The sequence below is a fragment of the Brachyhypopomus gauderio genome, chromosome 17, assembly GCF_052324685.1.
Source record: "Brachyhypopomus gauderio isolate BG-103 chromosome 17, BGAUD_0.2, whole genome shotgun sequence".
In the NCBI taxonomy this organism is placed as follows: Eukaryota; Metazoa; Chordata; class Actinopteri; order Gymnotiformes; family Hypopomidae; genus Brachyhypopomus; species Brachyhypopomus gauderio.
Genome location: NC_135227.1, coordinates 4,584,012 through 4,608,077, shown reverse-complemented (window position 1 = coordinate 4,608,077; position 24,066 = coordinate 4,584,012). Strand labels below are relative to the sequence as shown.

Here is a 24,066-nt window from a genome sequence, read left to right as displayed (position 1 = left end):
ATGTGTACAACCTCATGTGTCTGTCAGATTGCAAGTGTCTCTCAGAGTGTTATTGTCTCTCAGGTTGTGTATGTATTAGGAGGATGTGTGCTCTTTAAGACCTGTGTGTGCGTGTTTGTGTTTTATTTGGTTGCTAGATATGATGTCCTTGAAAGGCTAATGTGTTATTTTAAAAATTATTTCTATGGATTTTTGTTTATTTTGAAATTCTGAAAATCATTTTCCTTCAGCAGGGACAGACTGTGCTAACATTTAACAGATCTCATCACTCCTTGCCAATGAAACACACCAAATAACAATCAAATGCAGGCATGATGACACTAGTTTGCCGTTCGTGTTGTGGTATCAGCAAAAGACTGGCAGTACCTCTTTTTCCCTGGTCAGCTTTGGCTATGCATGTAGTAAGCCAAACTATGAGGATGGATTTAAACAACGGTTCAAGTTGAACAGACAATCCACACTGGAAGGAGATCTGACCATCTCTGGAGTCCTTCAGTCAGACTCTTCTGTTTATTACTGTGCTGCCAAAATACACAGTGCTGCATATTCACACGGCTGCATCACCAAAACAGGAAGCACAGAGAAATAAAAATAATGGGGCAATGTGGGTTTTTATAATACATTTCTGGTTTGTTATCTGATGACACAATATACCACAATACCATGGACTAATGCTTCTAATGCTCCATTTCAACACATTAAGGACTTTAAGGGGTGTTCTGTTCAGCTATGAGTCAAACACAGTTAATCAGTATATCATTATTTTCATTTGCATTTCTCTAACGTCTTTGTTTTAGGCCAGTCTGTATTTCAGGCCAGCAGGGGGAGGTGTGTTTCAGGTTTCTGAACTGCTGAGAAAACACCTGAACAATTAATTTAAAATTCAAATCTGCTGCTTGTGCAGTTACCTGGGCTCATACAGGTACACACAGAGTCAGCAAGTTGTGTGTGGTCACTTTTTCTCATATTTTCAGCTGTTTATAATATTATGATATGTATTATTTGTATTATCTTACTGTTTTGATCACATTTGTTTTGCACTTTCATGCAGTGAAAGGAATTTCCATTCAGTTTTGGCTGTTCAGTGCAGACATTACACAGTACAACGTGTTGCAACTCATACCAGGAAAAGGCTTTGTGATAAAGGCATATCTGTATGAAACTATAAACAATTTATGTAACCTATTGAAAGGCAACCTGATTCAGTCACATTTGTGCTCTCAGTACACTAGTCTGATGCTGGAACATGCCCTGATCATGTAGTGGACTTCACGGCCGAATACACCACAGACGTTTTGTTGCCTGACAGGACAGAGCACGTCTGCACCACAGGACATGTGCACTAAATGAGCTGGGCGGCACCACCAGACACCGCGCTGCCACTCTGCCTATAACACCCGGTGACCGCACTTGTTTCAGCCCAGGTTCAAAAGGACTTGCTGGAGGAAGAAAATCGGGAGGAGATGTTCTCAGCAGGTCTGCTACTCTGGCTGCTTTTGGAGACATGTGAGTACTTCAGATGGGGGGAACAGAACAGGTTTCATTTTAAGACCCAGATTGGCTCTTGATTTGCCAGCCTGGGTTAACCCCTGTTTCCTTCACAGCTTCAGCTCAACAAGTGCTCCAGTCTCCAGCCTCCATGGTTGCTTTTCCAGCGAAGAAGGTTGCCCTTCACTGCAGCATGGCCTCTGGGTTTAGCGTGGCCAGCTACACTATGCTGTACAGGCACGTCCACTATGGCGCCCCTGTGGAGTTCCTTATACAGGAGTTTGACGAGCCCAAAGGGAGCCTTAGTGCCGTTCTAGACATAGATGACAACACGTTCAGCCTGCACCTTTCAGACCTGCAGCTGCAGGACAGCGTCACGTATTACTGTGCAGCCAGAGAGTCACGCTGAAGCAAGCGTTGGCTTCAACGTTACAGGAAGCAGTAGGAGGTGCCTGCTGTCTGGGCCTGAACATGAATGCACATACCACTGATTTATATTCACCAACCACTGTATTAGAAGAACCTCCCCAGAGTGCTGGCTGAGTGTCTGTAGCCGTTAGCAGGGAGGGGGCACCCTGACAGTTATGTTTTGGGTTGTGAAAGGTTTTGGAGAGGAATTTAACTTAATTCATTTTACTTAATTCATTTTTCTTCTTTTTTAGATATTCAGCGTGGGTGGGCGTGAGGGCCCTGAGGGACAGGCTGATTTGGGGCCACGTCATTTGTCTGTGGAAAGTTCGATGATGGCCACCAAAAAGACTTTCCCACCATCTCTGAGAATCGGATCTTCCTCAGTGCTCAGTGCCATGTTGAACAGAACGCTATACAAATATATTTGATTTGATTTGATAAGCTAAACCTACATGAACTAACCCAAACAATTGCAATAATACTAACAGTTAAGAATTTTATTAGCTCTGTTTCTTTCCGCTCTCTCTCTGGTACGTATTTAATAAGCGGACTGTTAATGCAATTCCTTTGCTTACTCTTTATTTGGAACAAGTACAAAACATTATAGAACTCACTAACATCTGGGCGGGGAACTCACTAGCCTGCTCTGCCCGCTGTGCGTGCGTTACACTCTAATAGGTCCGTAGTGAACCCTGAACCTCATTTAACAATGATATTGTTACAAGCTCAAAGTTTTAGCATTTTTAGCATCAAAGTCAGTATTGCTCAGGACCCTGAATTGTTATTTGCCAATCTGAATCCATCAGTGATTCTGTGCTGGGAGCACAATGATGGTGAGCAGTACAGGATGTGCAGGTGTAGACAGCACAGAGTGGGCGGGGCTTTGCACTTCTGTCACATTCTGTTGGCTAAACATTGGTAGACAACAATCTACCTTAAATCTACAATAATCTTATTATTAATAATAATAATAATAATAACAATAATAATAATATATTATATATCTATTGGATTATTGTGTTCTTTGTTTGAAAAACACACAGTATAAATACAATTGTTATAGTTCTGTAAAATACACACTTTCATAAATATAAGCAGGTGCCCCTTTACATTCCAATGAATGAACAAGCTTTATGAATGGAAATCCAGTGATACTATTGTCACGGTACAGAGGCCCCCTGCTGGCCACCCTCGTTAACAGCGGCCATGTTCCATGTCTGTCCAGTCATTGTGACGTTGTGTTCATCCCTCAGGTGGGTGTGGCCCATTAGGGCATTCAACACCTGAGGGTCGTTTGTCTGTCTATATATGTGTTGTCTTTGTACCAGTTGACTGCTGCCTATTGTACCCTCCATTTGGATTCCCTGAGACTGGCGTGATCACTTCCTCCTTTTTTGCACTTCCCTCACCCGTCACAACTATATAAATGCTCAGTGATGTGACTTCCTGTTGTGACTTCCTGCTATGTGAAAACTAGAAAAGAGAAGGCAGGTAGACAGGCTGTCATTTTACCTCAGCACAGCATGGAGCTGACATGGGTGGCATTGGCACTAATACACATTCTGAGTAAGAACTAGTTAAAAACTTAGAAAACCTAATGCTGTTTTTCCTGTAAGACTTACTGCATCAGTCATGTACATGTAACAGCAGATTCTCAGTAAAAAAAAAAAAGTCAGTGATGAGTGGTTTCATTTTCCCTCTTGCAGAGTCTTCAGTTGGAATCACTGTTAGTCAGGACCCTCTTTTGTTCCTGAAGTACCGTGGTGATGTAGTAAATATGGAGTGCAAGCATGATGACAAGACCTATTACTACATGTACTGGTACAGGCAGAGGACGCTCGGTGAGCTGGACCTCGTGGCTATGTCTGCTGTCTCAGGTTCGGCTCAAGTCGTCACCCCGTTCAGTGCTCATAAATACTCCATGAGCCGTCCAGACCTTCTGTCTTCAACACTCCAGATTAAAAGCCTGGAGCGTGAGCACACGGCTGTGTACATTTGTGCCTCCAGCAGTGCACAGTGCCTCGACTAAGCTGTACATCTGAACAACAACCTCAAATTGGTGGATTCACCTCCACCTTCCCCCCAAAATGTTTTCACGTTATATTTGCACCACTGTATAGTTAATATAGAATCTGAAATGTAGTTTAGCACAGCCGTGTGAAATCTTGGGGCAGAATGGTGATAGGTGGCTTGCTGAAAGGGCCGATTGATATGATGTAATTACACCTCTGTGCACTGGATTATAAATCATTTGCTGACCTCTGCAGGTGGAAGTGAGGAATTTAACTGCATCATACAGTATAGTACAGTATAGCAGAGGACAGAGTGAAATATGAACCATAATACATTTTCATTGAACAGCAATTATGGAAAAGACATTACTATATTGCTATACTATATTGTTTTGGATAGACAAAATAGACAAAATAATGCAAGAATATTCATTTAAAAGGTGCAGAGTTGCGTTCATTATCTTCCATAGTCATCCACATATCTGACAGGCACTTGGACCAACAACCCCAAATCTATTCAAAACTGAAAGCAAACTTTAAAATGCACCTTCATAACTATAGAAATTATACTGTTATGTGTGTTTTTGAAGACATAATCACAATGAAGCCGGTGTTACTGATGTCTGATATTGATAACAAACTAAAGCAACAGAGACTAAGAGTGGAGCAAAATCTAGTGAGCTGTCGAAGAAAGGCGCTGATTACGTAGTGAGCTGTTTAAGAAGGCAGCATTCTAACATCTATCCTCATAAGACGGTGCACATTGAACGGTGCTCTCTTCCTCCATTTCCTCTTCACTGCCTGAACGCCAAATCATTGGCTCCACCGGGGTTTCGCCACGGGACCAGTCCGTAACGCTCCCCTCAGAGGGATAGGGAGAGACCTCCTCCTTCCGCCCTCTCTTCCCCCTTGTGGTTTCCCCGGAGAACTCCGAGGGGGGCGGGCTCAAGTCCTCCTCCTACGTGCATGGCTCACTGTTCTGGTCCTCCGTGTACGGCCCACCGTTTTCGTCCTCCGTGTACGGCTTGCCGTCCGAATACTTAGACGGAGGAGGGCGTTCTTCTTCCTCTCCCTCACTATAATACTTGGTGGGGACCGAGTACTCGGACTGAGGAGGGCTTTCCTCTTCTTTCTCGCTCTTGCCGTAGTCAATCAATCAATCAATCAAAGTTTATTTGTATAGCGCTTTTCACAACACATGTTGTCACAAAGCGCCTTACAGGATTTAAAAGGTTAACAATACTACGGGTCCAGAACCCTAATGAGCAAGCCAAGGGCGACAGTGGCGAGGAAAAACTCCCTAAGATAGTGGGGAATAGGAAGAAACCTCGGGAGAACCAAGACTCAAAAGGGAACCCATCCTCCATTGGGCGGCCCGTTAACACACAGATTACACAAAATACAGACAAATACACAAGTCACACACAAATCACACAATCAGACTAAGTAAAGGTAAAAATGAAAGTTCTGGGTTATGATATTGTCACTGTAAATGTCTGTTGATGAACGCCAGGCTTTCATTCCGTGTCGGAGCAGCGATGCTGGTATTGTAGGCTCCGACTGCAATGTTACTCTCCAGGTGAACCTCGGAGAAAAGATACGAGATGTAGTAAATATGTAACAGATTAATCAAAGGCCAAACTAAACAGATGAGTCTTTAATCGAGTTTTAAACATTGAGACTGTGTCTGAGTCCCGAATAGAGGCAGGAAGATTATTCCACAATTGTGGAGCTTTAAAAGAAAAGGCTCTTCCACCTGCTGTGATCTTTTTGATCCTAGGAACAGTTAATAACCCTGCGTCCTGCGAGCGAAGTGAACGCGCTGGGTTATATTGTTCAATAAGTTCACTAAGATAGTCTGGAGCTAAGCCATGCAGCGTTTTATATGTTAATAAAAGTATTTTATAGTCAATACGGAATCTAATTGGCAGCCAGTGTAATGACGATAGTACGGGACTAATGTGATCAAACTTTTTAGTTTTTGTTAAAACTCGTGCTGCTGCGTTCTGAACCAGCTGGAGTTTGTTTATCGATTTACCAGAACATCCAGCTAGGAGACTGTTGCAATAATCTAAACGAGAGGATATGAATGCATGGATTAGTTTTTCTGCATCACTAATATTTAATATGTTTCTAATTTTGGCAATGTTGCGCAAGTGAAAGAACGCTACCCTAGTTATATTATTAATATGTGTATCGAACGAGAGATCTGGGTCTATTGTGACGCCCAAGTTCTTTACCTCTGCGCTGGGGGTTATAGTAAAAGAATGTAGATTCAATGCTGCATTATGTATCTTGTCTCTCGCAGCCCTAGACCCAACTATTATCAATTCTGTTTTATCGGCATTTAGTGCTAGAAAGTTACATGCCATCCAATGTTTTATCTCTTCTACACATTTCTCAATCTTACTGTTTGCGCCTAAATCATCGGGTTTTGCCGATAAATATAGCTGAGTGTCGTCTGCGTAGGAATGGAAACTGATGTCATGCTTATGCATAATTTCGCCTAAGGGTAACATGTACAGTGTGAATAGAAGTGGTCCTAGGACTGTCCCTTGTGGGACACCATATTTAACCTGCACAGATTTAGAGGTTTTATTATTAACACTTACACATTGGAAGCGGTCAGTTAAATATGATCTAAACCAGGAGAGTGCGACTCCTTTAATACCTACTGTGTTTTCTAGTCTATCCAGCAAAATGTTGTGGTCTACAGTATCAAAAGCTGCACTAAGATCCAACAGTATAAGGAACGAGACGAGCCCATTATCGGCCGATATTAGTAGATCATTCACTACCCTGAGTAAAGCTGTTTCAGTGCTGTGGTTTGGTCTAAATCCTGATTGGAACTTTTCATGGATACTATTTGATTGAAGATAGTGGTTTAACTGATTGGAAACTGCTTTTTCTAAAATTTTAGAGATAAATGGGAGATTAGAAATGGGTCTATAGTTGGCTAAAATCTGCGGATCGAGATTCTGTTTTTTTAATCAAGGGTCTAATTACGGCGCATTTTAATTGTTTGGGCATGTAACCTAGGTTAAGGGAGGAGTTAATCATATTAAGTAAGGGCCCTGCAGTGGCTGGGAGTAGGTCTTTAAATAGACGGGTTGGAACTGGGTCAAATATACATGATGTAGGCTTAGACGAATTAATCAATGTTGTGAGCTCTTTTTGCGATATAGGATTGAAGATATTTAGCTCAGTAATATTTTTGGATGCATAGTTACTAATAGCTGAACTACTGGGGTTGGATTGGAGGTTAGGCTGCAATGTATTATGACTCTGTAGTCGGATATTATCTATTTTATTACTGAAAAAGTTTAAAAATTCATCGCTAGTGTGTGTAAGTGCTGTGTTAGAACTAGTGTCGTTGATATTTCTTGTTAGTTTAGATACCGTCGCGAAGAGAAATCTAGGGTTATTCTTGTTGTTTTCTATTAGTGTCGAATAGTATGCGGCTCTAGCTTTTATTAGGGCATGTTTATATTTGACTATGGCGTCTTTCCATGTGATTCTAAACACTTCTAGTGAGGTGGATTTCCATTTTCGCTCCGCTGCTCGAGCTGCCTGTTTTAGAAGACGAGTGTGTTCGTCATACCATGGTGATAGCTTTTTCTCCCTAATTAATTTTGTTTTAATTGGAGCTACACTGTCTAAGGTATTGCTGAGTGTGGAATAAAACTGTTGTGTTGCCTGTTCCAATTCATTGGGCTGCAGTGGCATAGTGTTCGGTAGTAGTCCTTGGTGGGGGCCGAGTACACGGACGGAGGGGAGCTTTCCTCCTCTTCTGAGTCTTCCTCTGACTCCTCCCCCTCGAACTCATTCTCGGGGGTCTTCTCAGTGAAGCAGAGCTCTAGGGATCCTACCCGCAGAGGCGAGAGGTCTCTGGTGGGAGAGCGGTGTCACTCCTTCCACAGCTGTACCGCGGCGTTGCGGAAGTAGTCCGCCATCGCAGTCACTTTGGTCTCCCGAGCCTGACACAGCATGAACGCGCACAACGGGTCTTCCTGCATCTCGTCGAGGGTTGCTGGGGCTTTGCATTGCATGCCCGCTCGGTTGTGCATGCCCGCTTGGGGCGCGTCGAAGGACGAGACACAGAATCCTTTACTTGTCGAACGTCACTTTTATTTACACACACTAGCGCAGATAGCGCATGAAGAACATGTATACATATAGACGTGTCACACTTAAACAAAGACGAGCACAGGACACTGCGCGAACGCACATTAAATAGACAAACCACGTAAGCCCCGAGTGATGACGAGATGAGCCACAGGTGAGATGGATGAACACATTCGGACGTCATCGCACCCACGAAGATCCACAGAAGATCCATGCAGACGACTAGACGTAGACAACATAAACACACGCCCAAAAGGGAGGGGTCAGGGGCCGTAACGTGACAGGTTCCTCTCAAGGTTCCTTCCTCATGCTCTTACGGAGTTTTTCCTTGCCACTGTCGCCCTTGGCTTGCTCACTGGGGGCTTGGACTCAGACACTTGTAAACTTGCTTTGTGACAACAACTGTTGTAAAAAGCGCTATATAAATAAATTTTGACTGATCAATTGAAAAAGTTGTGCTTGCATTGTCGAATGCGATTGTCTCACCAGCTGAGGAACCATTCGACAACCAATTAACATTTCTCAATGTTTAACATAACTTTATGATTGAGATTAAAGTATCTCAGCAGGTGGCATTTTTAAGGAATTTAAGAATTTGGACGGCCTACGTGTTGGGAGCGCGCACACTATGACGTAAAGCGCTGACTATGTAGACAGCTCGCTAAGTTTTGGGACAGACCCTAAGTCAGAAGTTTAAATTAAGCAGTAGGCTATTGGTGTTTTACATTTATGTCAATTGTATTAGTGTTTTTTTTTTTTTTTGTCAGCTGAAATGTCAGCCTCTCCTTTCTTTTGCGGTTAGTCATAATTCTAGCATAGAAATATTTCCTGCTCATGTTTGTAATGCTACGTATTGTGGTTCAGCAGAGGCCTTTGGGGAGCCATATTAACTGCATCATGAGAAAATCAGCTGTTCTCTCATCTGTTAGCAAATGAATATATTTAATGCACAACGTTTGTATCTCCATTTCCTGATGTAGTAAGGGTGGATCCTGAGGACTCTGTAACCACTCTTCACTTTGATCGTTGCTGTATGAGGATGTGGGAGGGGTTGCTGTATCATACGGCTCTTATGTCATGTCATGTCAAACATGCACCTGCCATATGTGTTGTTATTCACAGAAATAGCAACTTTCTGTTGAGATTACATTACCACCTAAAGCACCTGTTATAATTATACAACTGTGGTGTAATGTACGATGTAAAGTAAAGATAAAATGAGGGTGGGGGAGGATGGGTGAGAGGTAAAATGAGAGTTTTCGTTTTTGTCTAATGTTTTAGCACTGTGGGGACAGGGGGGGCACGATGATATATTTCCATATAGCCACCGTACAAAAACCTCCTGCCATTCACTGTTAGTGACAGCACGGCAGAGAACATAGACACTGAACTGATTTCATGGGATTTCAACTGTTGTGCATAGCAGACTCGTTGAAAATATTTTTTTCCTTTATCCTGTCTTCATATGTATGAATTCATATATTTTTCCTCAGTTTACTAAATGGTGCATCTCACCCCTTGTTACATGGCGGTTGTGGAGACAGTGGTCAACTTCATGTAAACACATGGTGTGGATCCCAGGATTATTACAATAGGCAGTTTATGGACAAGCACAGCTTTCTGTTTAGATGACACATGATGGATTATGAAAAGGACATGGTGATTATTTTGAAGTGCTGATTAGCAATGTGACACTGGCTCTCAAGCATATTTTGGCGGAGGAACAAAACTGACCGTTTTAGGTAAGTTGACCAGATTTGATTGTTAACTAGCCAGTGACCTCTGCATGGTTGAGGTTTATGCTTTTGAATTTCTAAATCCAAAGTGTATGTTCTTTACCAAAGAGACACATCTGACAGGTCAAGTCATATGTTTGAAATGAACATGCCAGGTTCATGGGATTAGCCGGGTTTATAACATTAGCATTAGATAAATCTGGGAAATTTGTTCACACACTCATACTGTGACAATGCTGCTCAGGCATACTTCGGAGCTGGAACAAAGTTGACAGTTTTAGGTAAGAAAACTTCTTCGGTTGTATAATTGTGTTGCCATATTGGCAAAATATTTTTTATAGTTTTTGGGATTAATATAAAGAGCATATTCTGGGATCACTGAGTTCAGTTGGCATGTATTTTCTCATTCTTTAATTACAAGTTGTTCAGAACATCATTAGTGGATTTCTGTTTAAATGTATTTGGCCTCAGTTGTAGCAGCACCGAGAATGTTTTTCTTATAAAAGAGGAGAGCTAAGTAGAATGTGCAAAAATCTGCAAACATTTTGTATGTCAGATTAATGATATATAGAGATAGAAATATCTGAGAAATCTGTTCACACACATATACTGTGATAATGCTAATCCTGCATACTTTGGAGCTGGAACCAAACTAACAGTTGTAGGTAAGTTTATGAAAGAATGATCTCACAAGCTTTAATGTTGTTGAAAATTATGGAAATGGAGAAGCATTTTTGGGGGGTTAGACAAAAAAAATAATGCATGTGGAGTGTGCATTAAGATAATGGTTTTAGACTATTTTCTGTCTAAATGGTAACTGTAAAGCGGCTTTCCTTTCTAAATAAAGGTATTCAGTCAAAATCACAAGATTAGCATTATAGAGTTGTTAGAAATCTGCTCATACACTCGTACTGTGACTCAGACTGCTGCATACTTTGGTTCTGGAACAAAGCTTACAGTTTTAGGTAAGAATGGTTTTGGTCTTGAAAATATGTCATCTAAGTTCTGCGGTATTTTGGGAATCAGCCAGAGTTGCTGATCTCGGATCTTTGCTTTAAGTACATCTTGTTTACAATTTTTGGCTTAAAGAGCATTTTCATTCAGCCATAGCAACAATGAAGAGATTCTCCTACCCAAAGAAAAATATGTGTGGGTCCAGCCAAAGACACAAGAAATTTGGTCATGTGAGATTCTTAAGATTAGCGTTAGAGAGACATGAGAAATCTGTTAACACACTCACACTGTGAATCAGGGTTATCAAGCATATTTTGGCACTGGAACAAAGCTCACAGTTTTAGGTAAGAAAATGTTTAATCTTGACATTAAATCACTGTAAAATGTGTATTTTGTGATTTGAATAGTGCAGGATGAAAAAAGGAAACATCTTTAGTAACCGTATTAGACAGTACCATGTTATAGAGTGAAAGTGATGCAGCTGTTCAAGCATAGATACACTTTTTTATATGAGAACCAAACAGTGTGCCAATTATGAAGCTTACTTCGGCAGCGGAACTAAACTGACTGTTCTTGGTAAGTATTAATCCTGTCCTGTTTGAAAGGTCACTGACCCTTCTCAAAGTATAGTTGGCAGTATGCAGGTAGTAGCAATCCCAATGGATAGGAGTACATTACAGTAGAGTCTTCAAGATCTTACAGATCATTAAATTGCACACACCTGGCTTGCCGTACGGTTTAGACCACGCACTTCCAGTTGTTTTCTCGGTGAGTCTTCACGCTGTGCTTTGGAACCTATCCAGCTTACTTTGGTGAAGGCACAAAACTGACTGTTCTAGGTGAGATATATCAACTCAGTTCTTTAATGCCCTGAACTAACCCGGGTTACCAATGTGTATTGATAATGTTGCTTGTTTATGTAAATGCTTGGATCTGTGCAAATATTTGTTTGAATTGAGCAAAATTAAAGCTCACATAGAAATATAGGGGGGGACGTTCTCAAACCCTGAAAGTAGACATTACTATGCAGCTTTAAAGCTCTGTGCTCATATTCACAAGCATATTTTGGAGCAGGCACCAAGCTCACCGTTATAGGTAAGAAAATCAATTCCATGTGTGGCCTATACTGTGTAAAATTGTGGTATAAACGCTGTGAGACATTTATTTTGCCCAAAGGTGAGGTGCAAATCTATATCCTTTTCATGTTTGCGAGGGTTCTTGTTTTCGTGGATGTGAGTAGAGGTTTTATCTGTAGCTTAGTGTCATTGTGACAACTACGATCCAGCATACTTTGGAAGTGGAACTAAACTCACAGTAATAGGTGAGTAAAGTGCCATTTAGAAGGCTTTCATTTCCATTCAGTCCTCAAGTCTTAAAAGTCTTTGTTAATTATAATCACATTTTAGGAGATTGTAAAAAAGGTTGTCTAATGGGCCATACAAAACTCTTAATTTGACACATGTGCTATAAACATGGTGAGCAGGTAATAGTCAAAATCACAGGTAAAATGCAGGAATTGTTGTACTATGGCACATGACAGCTAGGTGATTTCATTAGTGACTTTGCGTGCTGTGTCTCTGGAGCCGGTCAGGCTTACTTCGGTGGAGGGACCAGGTTAACAGTCCTTGGTAAGAAATGTCGCTCACTTTAATAGCATCAGTTGGTTTGCTACCATGTCCTTTGCATTAATAACATGTAATGTATTGTCTAATTGTCTAATATAGACATAGCTTGTAAATTAAATGGACTGCTCTCTGTGATGACTGGAGTGAGAAATGAGGCTACAGTGCAAAGAAGATATTCAAAAGGTCTTTGTACAGTATACCTGAGCACGGCTTTTAGGATTGTCAGTACTGTGTAGTGGACTGTATTGAAGCTGTGCACTGCAGTATTACCAGGCCTGAAAAATACACAATTCTTTACTAAAGTACTGACAGTGTGTAATCTGGTTATTATGTGTACTAGTGCAGCAGTTTGAGAGTTTGTGTGGATGTGAGTGGAGGTTTTACCAGTAGCGTAGTCTCAGTGTGACACTAATGACCGTGCATACTTTGGCAGTGGAACTAAACTCACAGTAAAAGGTGAGCAGATTTTGACTAAATAATTATAATACATGACATATGAGTTCTATGTCTGTTCAAGCTATTCTTGTTATTTTCTTCAAAGCATTATTAATCATTACAAATTAAAGCTATGTAAACAGATCTTGTCCGTAAAAGATTAAAGGTTTGATAAGTATACCTTAACCATTATGAGCAGGTAATAGTCAAAATCACAGGTAAAATGCAGGAATTGTTGGACTATGGCACATGACAGCGAGGTGATTTCATTAGTGACTTTGCGTGCTGTGTCTCTGGGAGCCGTGAGGCTTACTTCGGTGGAGGGACCAGGTTAACAGTCCTTGGTAAGAAATATCATGTTCCTCATAGGGATTTATCATTCAAATGAATCATTTCATTGCTCCTTATTTGAAGCCCTGATTTAGTATGATTGGTGATGTGTAGCAGATTGTCAGGGTAGTGCAGGTTTTATCTATAGCGCCATATCAGTGTGAACAACTACAATCCTGCATATTTTGGACATGGCACCAAGCTCACTGTGACAGGTGAGAATGAATTATTCCTTATAGAAAAGAGTCCAGCATTATTATGGCAATGCATGCAAAGTGCATTTAACAACAGTCTGGCAATTATAAAACACGACAATGGTAGTTTGGTAGTTTGCAAAGTGATTCTAGTCTTTGTGCAATACTGTGAAAATACATCATTGACGAATAGTTAAAAGTTGTGTGATATTAGAAGAAATTGTGAGGGTAAAAGTGGCCTTTTGAGCTGACGGTGATTATGTGGAGTGCCTGCACTCTGTGTTCTGGCAATCCAGCCGTATTCGGTCCGGGCACTCGACTCACAGTTTTAGGTAAGTGTCTCTTGCACGAGGAAAACTCGAATCTGTGTTTTTGTAAAAACCCATACATGATGAGGGAAAAAAAGTTTACTTTAGGTTCATGGCTTGTATATGGTGGAAGTGGCAACGCTAGTGTAGCAGAAAGTACTTGGTCATAAGAAGTGTGGGGAGTTTTATCGTTGCTGCTGTACAGTGTGAATAATCAGCCTGCATACTTTGGCCAGGGGACCAAGCTCACTGTTCTCGGTAAGGAAAAACTTATCACTCCAGTTCACACACAGTGATCTTAGGGACTGCTCTGTTCTGGCAGGTTTATGGATGTGTCTTGTTTGTAAATAGATGTGAGTGAATAACAAATATGCTAATTGATTTAGAATGTTCACTGTGGAATGTGTTATTTATAATGGGACTGCTACAAAGTGCATTGTTTATTTCTATGTATGGATTTTATAGTGATATTCGTTGAAAGTCTTGTATACTTTATAAAAAAGTGATTTATATTTTTTCATGTCCAATATATAATTTTTGTCTCATGCAATTATAAAGGTGGTAGTAGAATTTAATTTCTAGATTAAAAAAAGTGAAGTCTATGTCAGTTTTAATACTTCTTATGGGCTCTGTGAGGAGTTAGAGGATGGTTTAAGTAGATTAGTACATTGGTGTGAACAAATGCAAGATAATTTGTTTCTTGGAAAGTTGCTTGTGGATTTCCTGTTAAAAAGACAGTTGACCTCATCACATAACTGTAACATCAGATTAATGAGTTAGGAAAGAATACAATGGCACATCATGTGATCAACCCAAATTAAACTTCATGCAAGTGACTAGCACAGTGATTGTAAATACGACTTATCATTCATCAAAAAGAATAAACATAAACATGAAGAATCATACATGAAAAAGTAATTACAATGTAATCAGATCAGTATCAATATTTAAGTTTATTAGAGTCATAAAAGTTTGCAATCTATCTCATTTCAAAATGTGAGGAAAACCTTTGTGTTCTTTCATTTTGTTAATAAGTTGTTTTTTAAGCAAAACATTTGATGATATTTGTATAATTCAAATAACTGCTAAGAACAAATCTTGTCAGGTAATTAATTTTACAAGTGGTCAAAGAAATTGCAGCATTGTTCATTTTATTCAGGTCATGTGTCCTGTAAGGCACCATGCAATGTACCTTCTGATCAATGCATGGCCTGGAGGGAAAGGCCTCTAAAGTGCTTGTAAGAGTGAACATCTCCACAGACATATTTAGCACATGGGCTACACTCTTCACTAGTGCTAAACAGAGTTTAAAGAATGCATTCCTATTCTTCCAAAATGAAGGAAGCTTTTAATCACAATATCAAATGATCTTAAATGAAACATAGGGGGGCATATCTTAAATGATTACATATTTATATTCTAAACAAAATTATTCAAAATAGGTGTCATTTTTACCAGTTTTGTTTAAAATTGTATTGATGGGGATCAATATAACAGTGCTTAGGTATAGAGTAACATTATTTGTATAGAACTTTGAAAGATTTTTGAAGTCTCAGAATGTCGTTATGTTGTATTTGGCACATTTGAATTGTTGCTTTCAAATGAAAAGGTGTAAATAAGGGCAAAATGTAGAATATCCGAAACTAGTGTAGCATCCAACCAGGTAAATCCACAGGGCACACACTAATGTGCTAATACTCATGTGCTAAAATGTATGTGCTAATACTCATGTGCTAACACTTATGTGCTGTTAAAGGGCAAGACATATTAGTTTGTATATTTTTCGTGTGTGTGTGTGTGTGTGTGTGTGTGTGTATATATATATGTGTGTGTGTGTGTGTGTGTGTATGTGTGATCAGTCAAAGCCATTTAATGAATGTGTTTCATTGTGTACAATAACAGGGGAAGTTAAAATGTAAATGCAATTGTTTTCCTTTGAATATTTTTTCAGATCCTCTTGTTAATATCACAAAGCCAACTGTCAAGATACTGAAACCTAGCGAAAATGAAGAGTGTGAGAAAACCAGAGTCACTTTGGTGTGTTTGGCTACTGGCTTTTACCCTGACCATGTGCAGATGTCCTGGAGAATTAATGGAATGAAACAAATGAATGGAGTGGCCACAGATAATGCTGCCAGCTACTCTAACAAGACTGGAGAAATGCCCTTCTACACAATCAGCAGCAGACTCAGCATCACTCACCAGGAATGGCACGATGGCTTACACTACAAATGCGTTGTCTCCTTCTATAATGGAAAGGAGACATCTATACATTCAGATTCCATAAATGGACCTCAAGGTATGAGTCTACTCATGCATCTTCTGCTTTTCATTATTATTATTGTTGTTGTTGTTGTAATATGACCACAACAATGCTTAATTGACCTAAAAAATAAAAATATGCACTTTTGTATCTGTCTTTCCAGGCCCCAAAGGTAAGATCTGTCATTAAAACCGTGTACAGGTATTGTAGAGTGTGGGTATCTATTTCACAATATACACACTTTAATGAACACATCTCTCTAATAAAATATATGAGTTTGCATTCTCAAATATGGGATAACGTGTTTTGTCCATCTGGCCTTTCTTTATTTTAGTGAAATACCTTAAGACAAGCAGGTTAACAATGTTGGCCTATGGTGCTTTCATCGGCAAGAGTGTTGTGTATGGCCTGTTCATCCTGTTCATCATCAAGAGACAGGTATATGAGAATGAAGCCACCATTTTATCTGCCACATACCTTTGTATCATAATGCACACAGTGTGGGGTTCACTACTACTTTAAAAAGAAAACAGTGTAACCGTGTAAATAGTTTAATGAATTGTGTTTATATTGTCAAGAATGTATTTCACATTTTCACAACAGGGTTTAATGTGCAAGTGAAGGAGCTCAGACAGGAGTGATTCTGCGTGAGATCTGCCACTCATCACGTGACACGATGCACCAATGACATGGATATTTTCACCATTCTGGGTTCTGTGCCAGTAGATGTGCGCTTAATTAAGTGTCCTTGGTAACAGATCACTTTGTATTACACAGTTTAGTGCTAAACAGCTTCGCTTCTTTACTGTACATCTCCATAACTGAACAAAGTTAGCAAATACTTTGGCATTTGCTTTATGCATAGCACATACAGGAAGTCTCATAACTTGTGTGGTTATATATACAATGTTTAGAAAGTTTAAGTATAATGTATGTGTTTATTGCGAATGCAATAAAGATAAATAATGTTTAAAGAGTTATTGTACAATTCATGAACCCTCCTTTCTGCTCCTGTTACGCAAAGAGTAGTAGTGAGTCTGACTAGGTCATAGGCTCTGATTATGGAAGTGATTTCTGTATGGGAGCATTAATCTGTACAAAAGAATGAGCAAAAAAGTGTCCTCAACATAGAATTGGTGTGAAATTTTCCTGAAAATTACTGCTGTCTAACATGCGGATGCCTGATGGGGCCTCTGAGAGGAAGTTGTTAACGGGGGAGCAGTATGTTTCCCAGTGTTAACTACATGAGGGGCCCCAAAGACTGTTGTGTTGATAGACATCAATGGCTTTAAGTTCTTTCAGTTTATGTCAGGTTGTTTATCATTGTGCTAGCTTCTCTGAGCTGACATTTGGCCCAGGGACCAGACTAACAGTTCTAGGTAAGTCACTTCAAACCATCGCACCACTAAGTTTGTGTCATACTTGTACATGTTTGTTCTCTGTACCTCATGAAGCTTTATAATGCTTTATGCCAGTTCATCATCAGCTATTCAGTTCACTGATTAAGTGGCCAAAATGAAATCACAATGTAACGTAGAGGTGCGTGTACAAAACGAAGGTTCAGGGATCAGGAATTGTTTCTAGATGGTTGTCTATTGTTTTTTTGTAATTGATTCATTCTATAAAAAAAATTCAGAATTTACTCAACAAATTCAAAAAAGTAAATTTCAGCACATACAAGTATATGTGACTGTCAGTGAGCTATCTGTGGTGTCTGTGTAAGAAAACTAGTGCTCAACTATCTAATTAGAAAAGCCTATGGCTGTAAGTTATGCTTTCTAGAATACAGTTACTCTGTTACTGGTTTTAATAACTGGATGAATTCCACAATTATTGTTGTTGCTTACAAAAAGCATGATGTTATATTATATAATTATAATAATAACAAAGAACTGTAAATTAAATATAATTCCAAAAAAAGTCTATAGTCTAAAAGGGTAAGTGTGGTGGCAAGCGAGGAACTTGTGTTGAGGGGCCCTGTTTTTGGGCCATTGCGGTCAATCCAGTCTACAAGACATTGGCAATCTTGATGAGATTAGAGCCCCCAAAATATCTTATTTTCACAAGGTGTTGGGTTTCTGTTGTAAGTTAAATCATTGTGTACATCCTATTCCAAACTGGAATTCGGAGCAGGGACCAAACTCACAGTTGTGGGTAAGTAATGAGTTATTATGGCAGTCTTTGACAGATTGGTGAAAACACAAATGGCATACACTTTATAGCTTGCATGGTGTCAGATGTTTCTCTTGCAGACGAATATTTTAAAATATTCCATGTGCAATGCCTCTATGAACCATGCAACCATTATATGCATTGTTATTTATGCATTGGATACTTATGAATGGAGGACACATGAAACTAAGTCATTTACATTTACATTTACATTTAAATTAATTGTGTTAGTAATATTTTTAAATTTTGGTGGTGCTGAAAATGTGAAGATCGGGATAATGTAGTGGTTAAGATAACTCAAAGATAACACACACATACATATATCGAAACAAAACAGCTGAAGTTTCTTGATGTTGAGTTACATTGAAAGTTGTTTGTTGAGGTACATTTGCATTTGTAAGATGGCTGAAATCTAAAATATTGAAGGGCCAAACTCCTAAGTCTAAGTGTACAATAGAAAGAGCTTTCCTATTCTCAGAGTTCTGACATTGTCCCATGTTCAAAAAATATATAATTTTACAATGAACAAAAAAAGAATGAGGGAATGGGGGAAGTCTTATTATTAATAAAAATTGTACAAAATTATTATTATTATTATTAGTATTATTATTATTTTATTATATAAAATAGAATGTTTATTTTATTTTCACTGAATTCAATATAATCCATCATTTTTTTATTATTCTAAAATGGTCTTGTCACTGTTGTTTTCTCTTCAGAACCCAACAAAAGCATCACCCCCCCTCATGTCACAGTGCTGCAACCTTCTCCTAAAGAGCTCTGCAGCCCAGCCGTGACCTTAGTGTGTTTGGCCACAGACTTCTATCCCGATCATGTTAATATTTCTTGGTGGGTTAATGGGATAGACAGGAGTAATGGAGTTGCAACAGACCACACTGCCCAACGAGGAAAAAACGATTACAGAATCTCCAGCAGACTAAGGGTGAACACAACTGAGTGGGCTGAGACCAGCAACACCTACACCTGTGTTGTTGGTTTCTATAACGGTACGGTGTATAGAAACTATGCATCTACCATAAGTAAACAAAAAGGTAAAGTATTTATCAACAGGTCCTGTGACATCTAGGTCAGGGGTAGCAGACTGAGGGTCTTGGGGCCCACTACTAGGCTGAGACCCTGTTTTGCTCATTTTAACTTAAGTCATCAGCTTTGTGAAGCACAGAGCCAAATGTTTTAAGAACAGAAGCACAAGGCCAGGCCATGACTAGATAAACCCTTGACCTAAATGTCATATAATTCATTTCAAATCTCTTAATCCAAACTGCTCACATCACATTTTGCTGAATTAGTCTAAATTGTTGTCATTTTTTCCCTCTAGGCCATATTCCAGGTGAGCTGAAACTTCAGGCATCTTCACAATGGCATAAAAATGCTGTTTAAAGCGACTTATTATTTTCAGAGTTATATTGTAATAAGAATGAAGAAGTAGAAGAAAATATGCTTTTTGTATTCTACCAGTCATACAGTATGTGAGACCAGCTGATGTCTTACTGCTTCTGATTTCAGTGAAGACGCTTGTCACAGTCCGCTTTAGCTACCTCCTGTTTGTAAGCAAGAGTCTGCTGTATGCTGGACTTGTGTGTGTCCTGCTGTGGAAATGCCAGGTAAAAATTGCACCAGATGAAGTCTAACACACTCTATGCACACAGCCATTCATGCTCTACGATTCAGTTTTTTGTCATTTTTAATTGTCAAAAGTAACAAATTGTGGCAAGAATAAAATTAATTAACTGAAGATATTTGTGTTTGATGAATATTTTTTCTTACAGCTTACAAAACCAAAGTCGCTGAGCAATGAGATCTGAGGCATTTCAATTTAATACCAAGTGAAATTATATTTAGCAAGAGCATCTATGAAGAAAGGATATCAAGCACTGTAAAATGGGTACATATTCAAATACCACATTTGAATATTGCGTTATATACAGTTTAAATACACACGATCTGAGTGTATTAGTACTGCTCTAACTGAAAGTAAAAATGTGTATATAGTGAAAAAGTATCTTTAAAGATTTTTTGTATTTTTCCATTTCTGTTAATGTTTGATTACTTGCTGTATTTCTTACAACCTACAATACATATTCTTAAACTGTTTAATTCTGACAAACAATAAAGTTATGATTTTAACTCTTCTTTTCATATATATTTTTATTAGAGCTTTATAGTGCACAAAACAAATAATGAATATGCCCAGCATACAGTAAATTAATAACTAAATAATAAGAAGAAATCTGAAAAGCTGAAGAGATTATGAAAGCTGAAGAGAAGTTAAAGGTTTTGAGCTAAGACTTAAAGGAAGACAACAATGAGTAGAGATGTGCATTTTCTTTAAATGCAAAAGTATTCCGTTCAGTCAAGAAAGTGTTTCCAGTGAACTTTCCAATGCCAAGTCATATTAGAAACTACATGGGTGGGTTTAAAGGGTTGCACCCATTTTAACTAGAAGATGCGTAATGTTTGTATCACAATGATTAGTGAATGACTAATGGAACTGTTACAACAGGTTACTTATTTACCACCAAAATGACTTTTATACTCTCAGAGCATATGCCATGTACATATAGCCTGCTCATTAACACAATGCGAACACAAAAAAAGATGGGCGGTGTTAAATCAGATTATTTAACACTGAAAAATGAATGGATGAAAAATCCAACGCTCCAACACTGCAAAAAATTAATAAAAACATTACAGTGCACGTATGTATAATTATTGTTATTATTATTACGTAGAGACACACGTATTATAATGTAAAACATTACTGGTTGCTATGGGGAGGATATCTTTGGGGTGGGGGGGTTGCTGCAGCTGGATGTGGTGCTGGCGTATTCACAGAGGTGTGAGGTGGAGAGACACATGCTGGTGGTGGGGGGCGGATGTGGTGAGAACAGTCCCCGAGACGAAGCCGTTGTTCCGGTGCAGCTCTCGCCTCGCGGCTCGCCCGTGCCCACACCTGGGCTTCGAAGCTCGCGCTGCAGCCTTCAAACTGGTGCAGGGCACGCTCACGCGCTCTCCCCCGAAGGTGCTTGCAGCTTCGCAGCAGCGCTGCTCCATTTCCCGCTCGCATAACATATGTTGCACATCTGATCATGTGGGTGGAGCACAGCTACTTCACTCACTGAAGAAGACATTCCACGTTATCTGAAGGTTGCCAAAAACATCCGTGTTTCTGTAAGAAAGTAGTGTCATGTAATGTATGCATACGAAATCATGGTGTGATTTATAGATTTGAGAAAGATTAATTCTAACAGTCACTTGTTGGAAGATTTTTTTAGAAGAACAACAATCAAATGCTCTGGACCTCTGGAAGGGCTGTGACTAAGATCACAGCCACGACTTTCTCAGCCATAGGACCTCAGACAACATCGAACGATACGTGCAGAACCCAAATATTAGAGAAGAGGCCCAAACCTAATGACTTCATGTAGTTACATTTACTTAATACTACAACAAGTTAATTAAACTAAAAAAGATCCATGCCAACTATTGAAGAAGAAGAAGAAATAAAGCATAGCATGAAGGAAAATGTTAGATTTTCCACCACATCACCATGATATTAATGGGCTTTGTCCTGTGCCCTTAACACAACCAACGCATAACGGGGATAAGCATAATGGTGCATAATGGTGCATAATGGTGCATAATGGTGCATAATGGTGGGGATGGTGTTCTTGGCATCATAGTCAGTGTTTCACTTCCTCCAAACACGCAGAGTTGAGTTGATATCAAACAGCTTGATTTTGGTCTTATCTTACCACTTTTTTCCAAGCACTCTCTGAATCATTTAGGTGTTCATTGGCAAATTTCAGACGGGCCTGAACATGTGCCTTTTTGAGCAGGGGGACCTTGTGGGCATTGTAGGATTTTAATCCATTAAAATAGTGTGTTAGCAATGGTTTTCTTAGTGACTGTGGTCCCAGCTGCCTTGAGATCATTAACAAGCTCCTCCCATGTAGTTGTAGACTGATTTCTCACTTTATCATGATCATGAGGTGAGATCTTGCATGGAGCCCCAGACCAGGAGGTCAGTTGATGTTAATTTTGTGATTTTTTCATTTTGAAAAAACAGCACCAACTGTTATCCCCTTCTCACCAATTTTCTTCATGTTTTTGTAGCCCATTCCAGCCTTGTGCTGGTCGACAATCTCATCAATCTCAGCCTATTCCTTCCTTGAACATGTCTACAATTTTGTCCCTGACATCCTTAGACAACTCTTTGGTCTTGTCCATGGTGGAGAGGTTGAAGTTTGATTGATTCTGTGAATAGGTTTCTGTTATACAGGTAACAAGTTGAGACAGGCTATCTTCAATGCGGGTGATTAATTGAAATTAGGAGTATCTAACTGGTCTATGGGAGCCGGAAGTCTTCATGGTTGGTAGGGAATCAAATACTTATTTCACTCAATGAAATGCAAATCAATGAATGCATTTTCTATAATGTGATTTAATGGATTTTCTGTTTTTGATATTCTATCTCTCACTGTAAAAATAAACCTACCATTAAAATTATAGACTGTTCATTTCTTTGTCAGTAGGCATGTCACGATATGGGGGGCCCCCCTGCTTATCACCCCCGTCCACAATGGCAGTTGTCCTGTTGTTGCATTGTGTTCGTCCCTCAGGTGGGCGGGGCCTATTATCAGGCCAGCTCTGAGGGTCATTTGTCCATCTATATATGTCTTGTCTTTTTACCAGTTGACTGCTGGTTATTGTATCCTTCATTTGGATCATGTCACATGTCTTTAGTTGGTGCACATTGTCAATAAACCATCCTTTTTTCCTGAGATTTGGGGTGACTTTTTCGTTCGCACTTCTCGCCCGCCACATGGCAAACTTACAAAATCAGCGTGGGATCAAATAATTATTTCCTCTACTGTATATTGTATATAGGAAGCGCTTGGAGTATCTCTATAGATAACTCTCAAACTGGATTGTATTTGTAAGATCATGTAAAAAAAAACATTCTAGGTAATGAATGTGTAATCAGAGAATGACAACTGTTTGTTTCACTTTAGCAGTTTATTTCATATGTAAATCACAAAATAGAATACAACACACTAGCAGGTTCAGTGATACGTGCCAGCAAAGCCCCTAGTAGTACTGAATTTTGACTGTGAGAAATTGGTACATACTTAATCTTTATCTAGTTAGGGGCATGACTGACCCATTTGTAGGTTTTAAATGCATACAAGTACTGCATAAATTTGTTTATTGAATCAAGACTTTTTTTGACTTTGTCAGGAACTTCTATTTAAACAAAATGTATTAATTTTTTTAGCATATTATAAAATGCTCTTTTTAAAATGATGATCTTTCTGTTGTGGTCAGTCTCAACCAATTTCAGTTGTTTATAATTTGAAAACAACTGAAATTATAAACACAAAACTGAAATTATAAACACACTATATACCAACAGCCCACAGCAGCTCTTCCTCCATTTGATCTTCAGTTAGGGGCTTCTATATTAGCCTTTTTCACAAAACAAGGAAAAGCAGACATTTCCAGACATGTAAGGCCAAATCAGGTTAGATCATTAATGTTAAATCTGGTTAGGATTGTGTATACTGTTATTTATGCTGTCAACAGAAAGGCCCAAGAGGCCACAACAAACAATACTTTCAAAACCAAATAAACCAATATTTTCATGGATAAGGAAGCCCTACAATGTAACCAAGAAGTAATAAACAAAATGCATGTTAATTTGTTTTTAGAGTATCTAATGGCTAATTTGAGTCACAAGTCAAAACCGACCCATTAACATAAGAGATAGTAGAACAATACCTAACACAAGAGGAAGGTGAAAGTCTTGTTAAAATCTGAGGTTCTTGTAAATTTGTTTGTTTGTTATTGGGGGAAGAATAATATAATACTACCACTATATTTTCAGCACCATTGCAAGTTATATTAGATAATATATGGCTTTTGCCATATATGTTTTTCTGAAGTAAAGACTTAGTGATGAAAACACAGAGATGAGTCAGAATGAGTGGGA

The 24,066-nt window shown here is 39.1% G+C and overlaps 1 protein-coding gene and 1 long non-coding RNA gene across 2 annotated transcripts; both read left to right on the top strand.

Annotated features, from left to right (window-relative positions):
- Positions 1–1,210: 1,210 nt before the first annotated feature.
- Positions 1,211–16,861, top strand: LOC143481142 (M1-specific T cell receptor beta chain). The gene is made up of 8 exons (XM_076979080.1): positions 1,211–1,506; positions 1,605–1,887; positions 3,377–3,390; positions 3,606–3,776; positions 13,793–13,876; positions 15,570–15,917; positions 16,045–16,319; positions 16,485–16,861. Exons 1-7 carry the CDS (start codon positions 1,464–1,466, stop codon positions 16,068–16,070), a joined length of 969 nt encoding a protein of 322 aa, XP_076835195.1. The 5' UTR covers positions 1,211–1,463; the 3' UTR covers positions 16,071–16,319; positions 16,485–16,861.
- A 2,274-nt stretch (positions 16,862–19,135) lies between these two features.
- LOC143481030 (uncharacterized) lies at positions 19,136–20,201 on the top strand. The gene is made up of 2 exons (XR_013121940.1): positions 19,136–19,678; positions 19,844–20,201. It is a non-coding gene; the product is annotated as an uncharacterized LOC143481030 (long non-coding RNA).
- Positions 20,202–24,066: the final 3,865 nt, after the last annotated feature.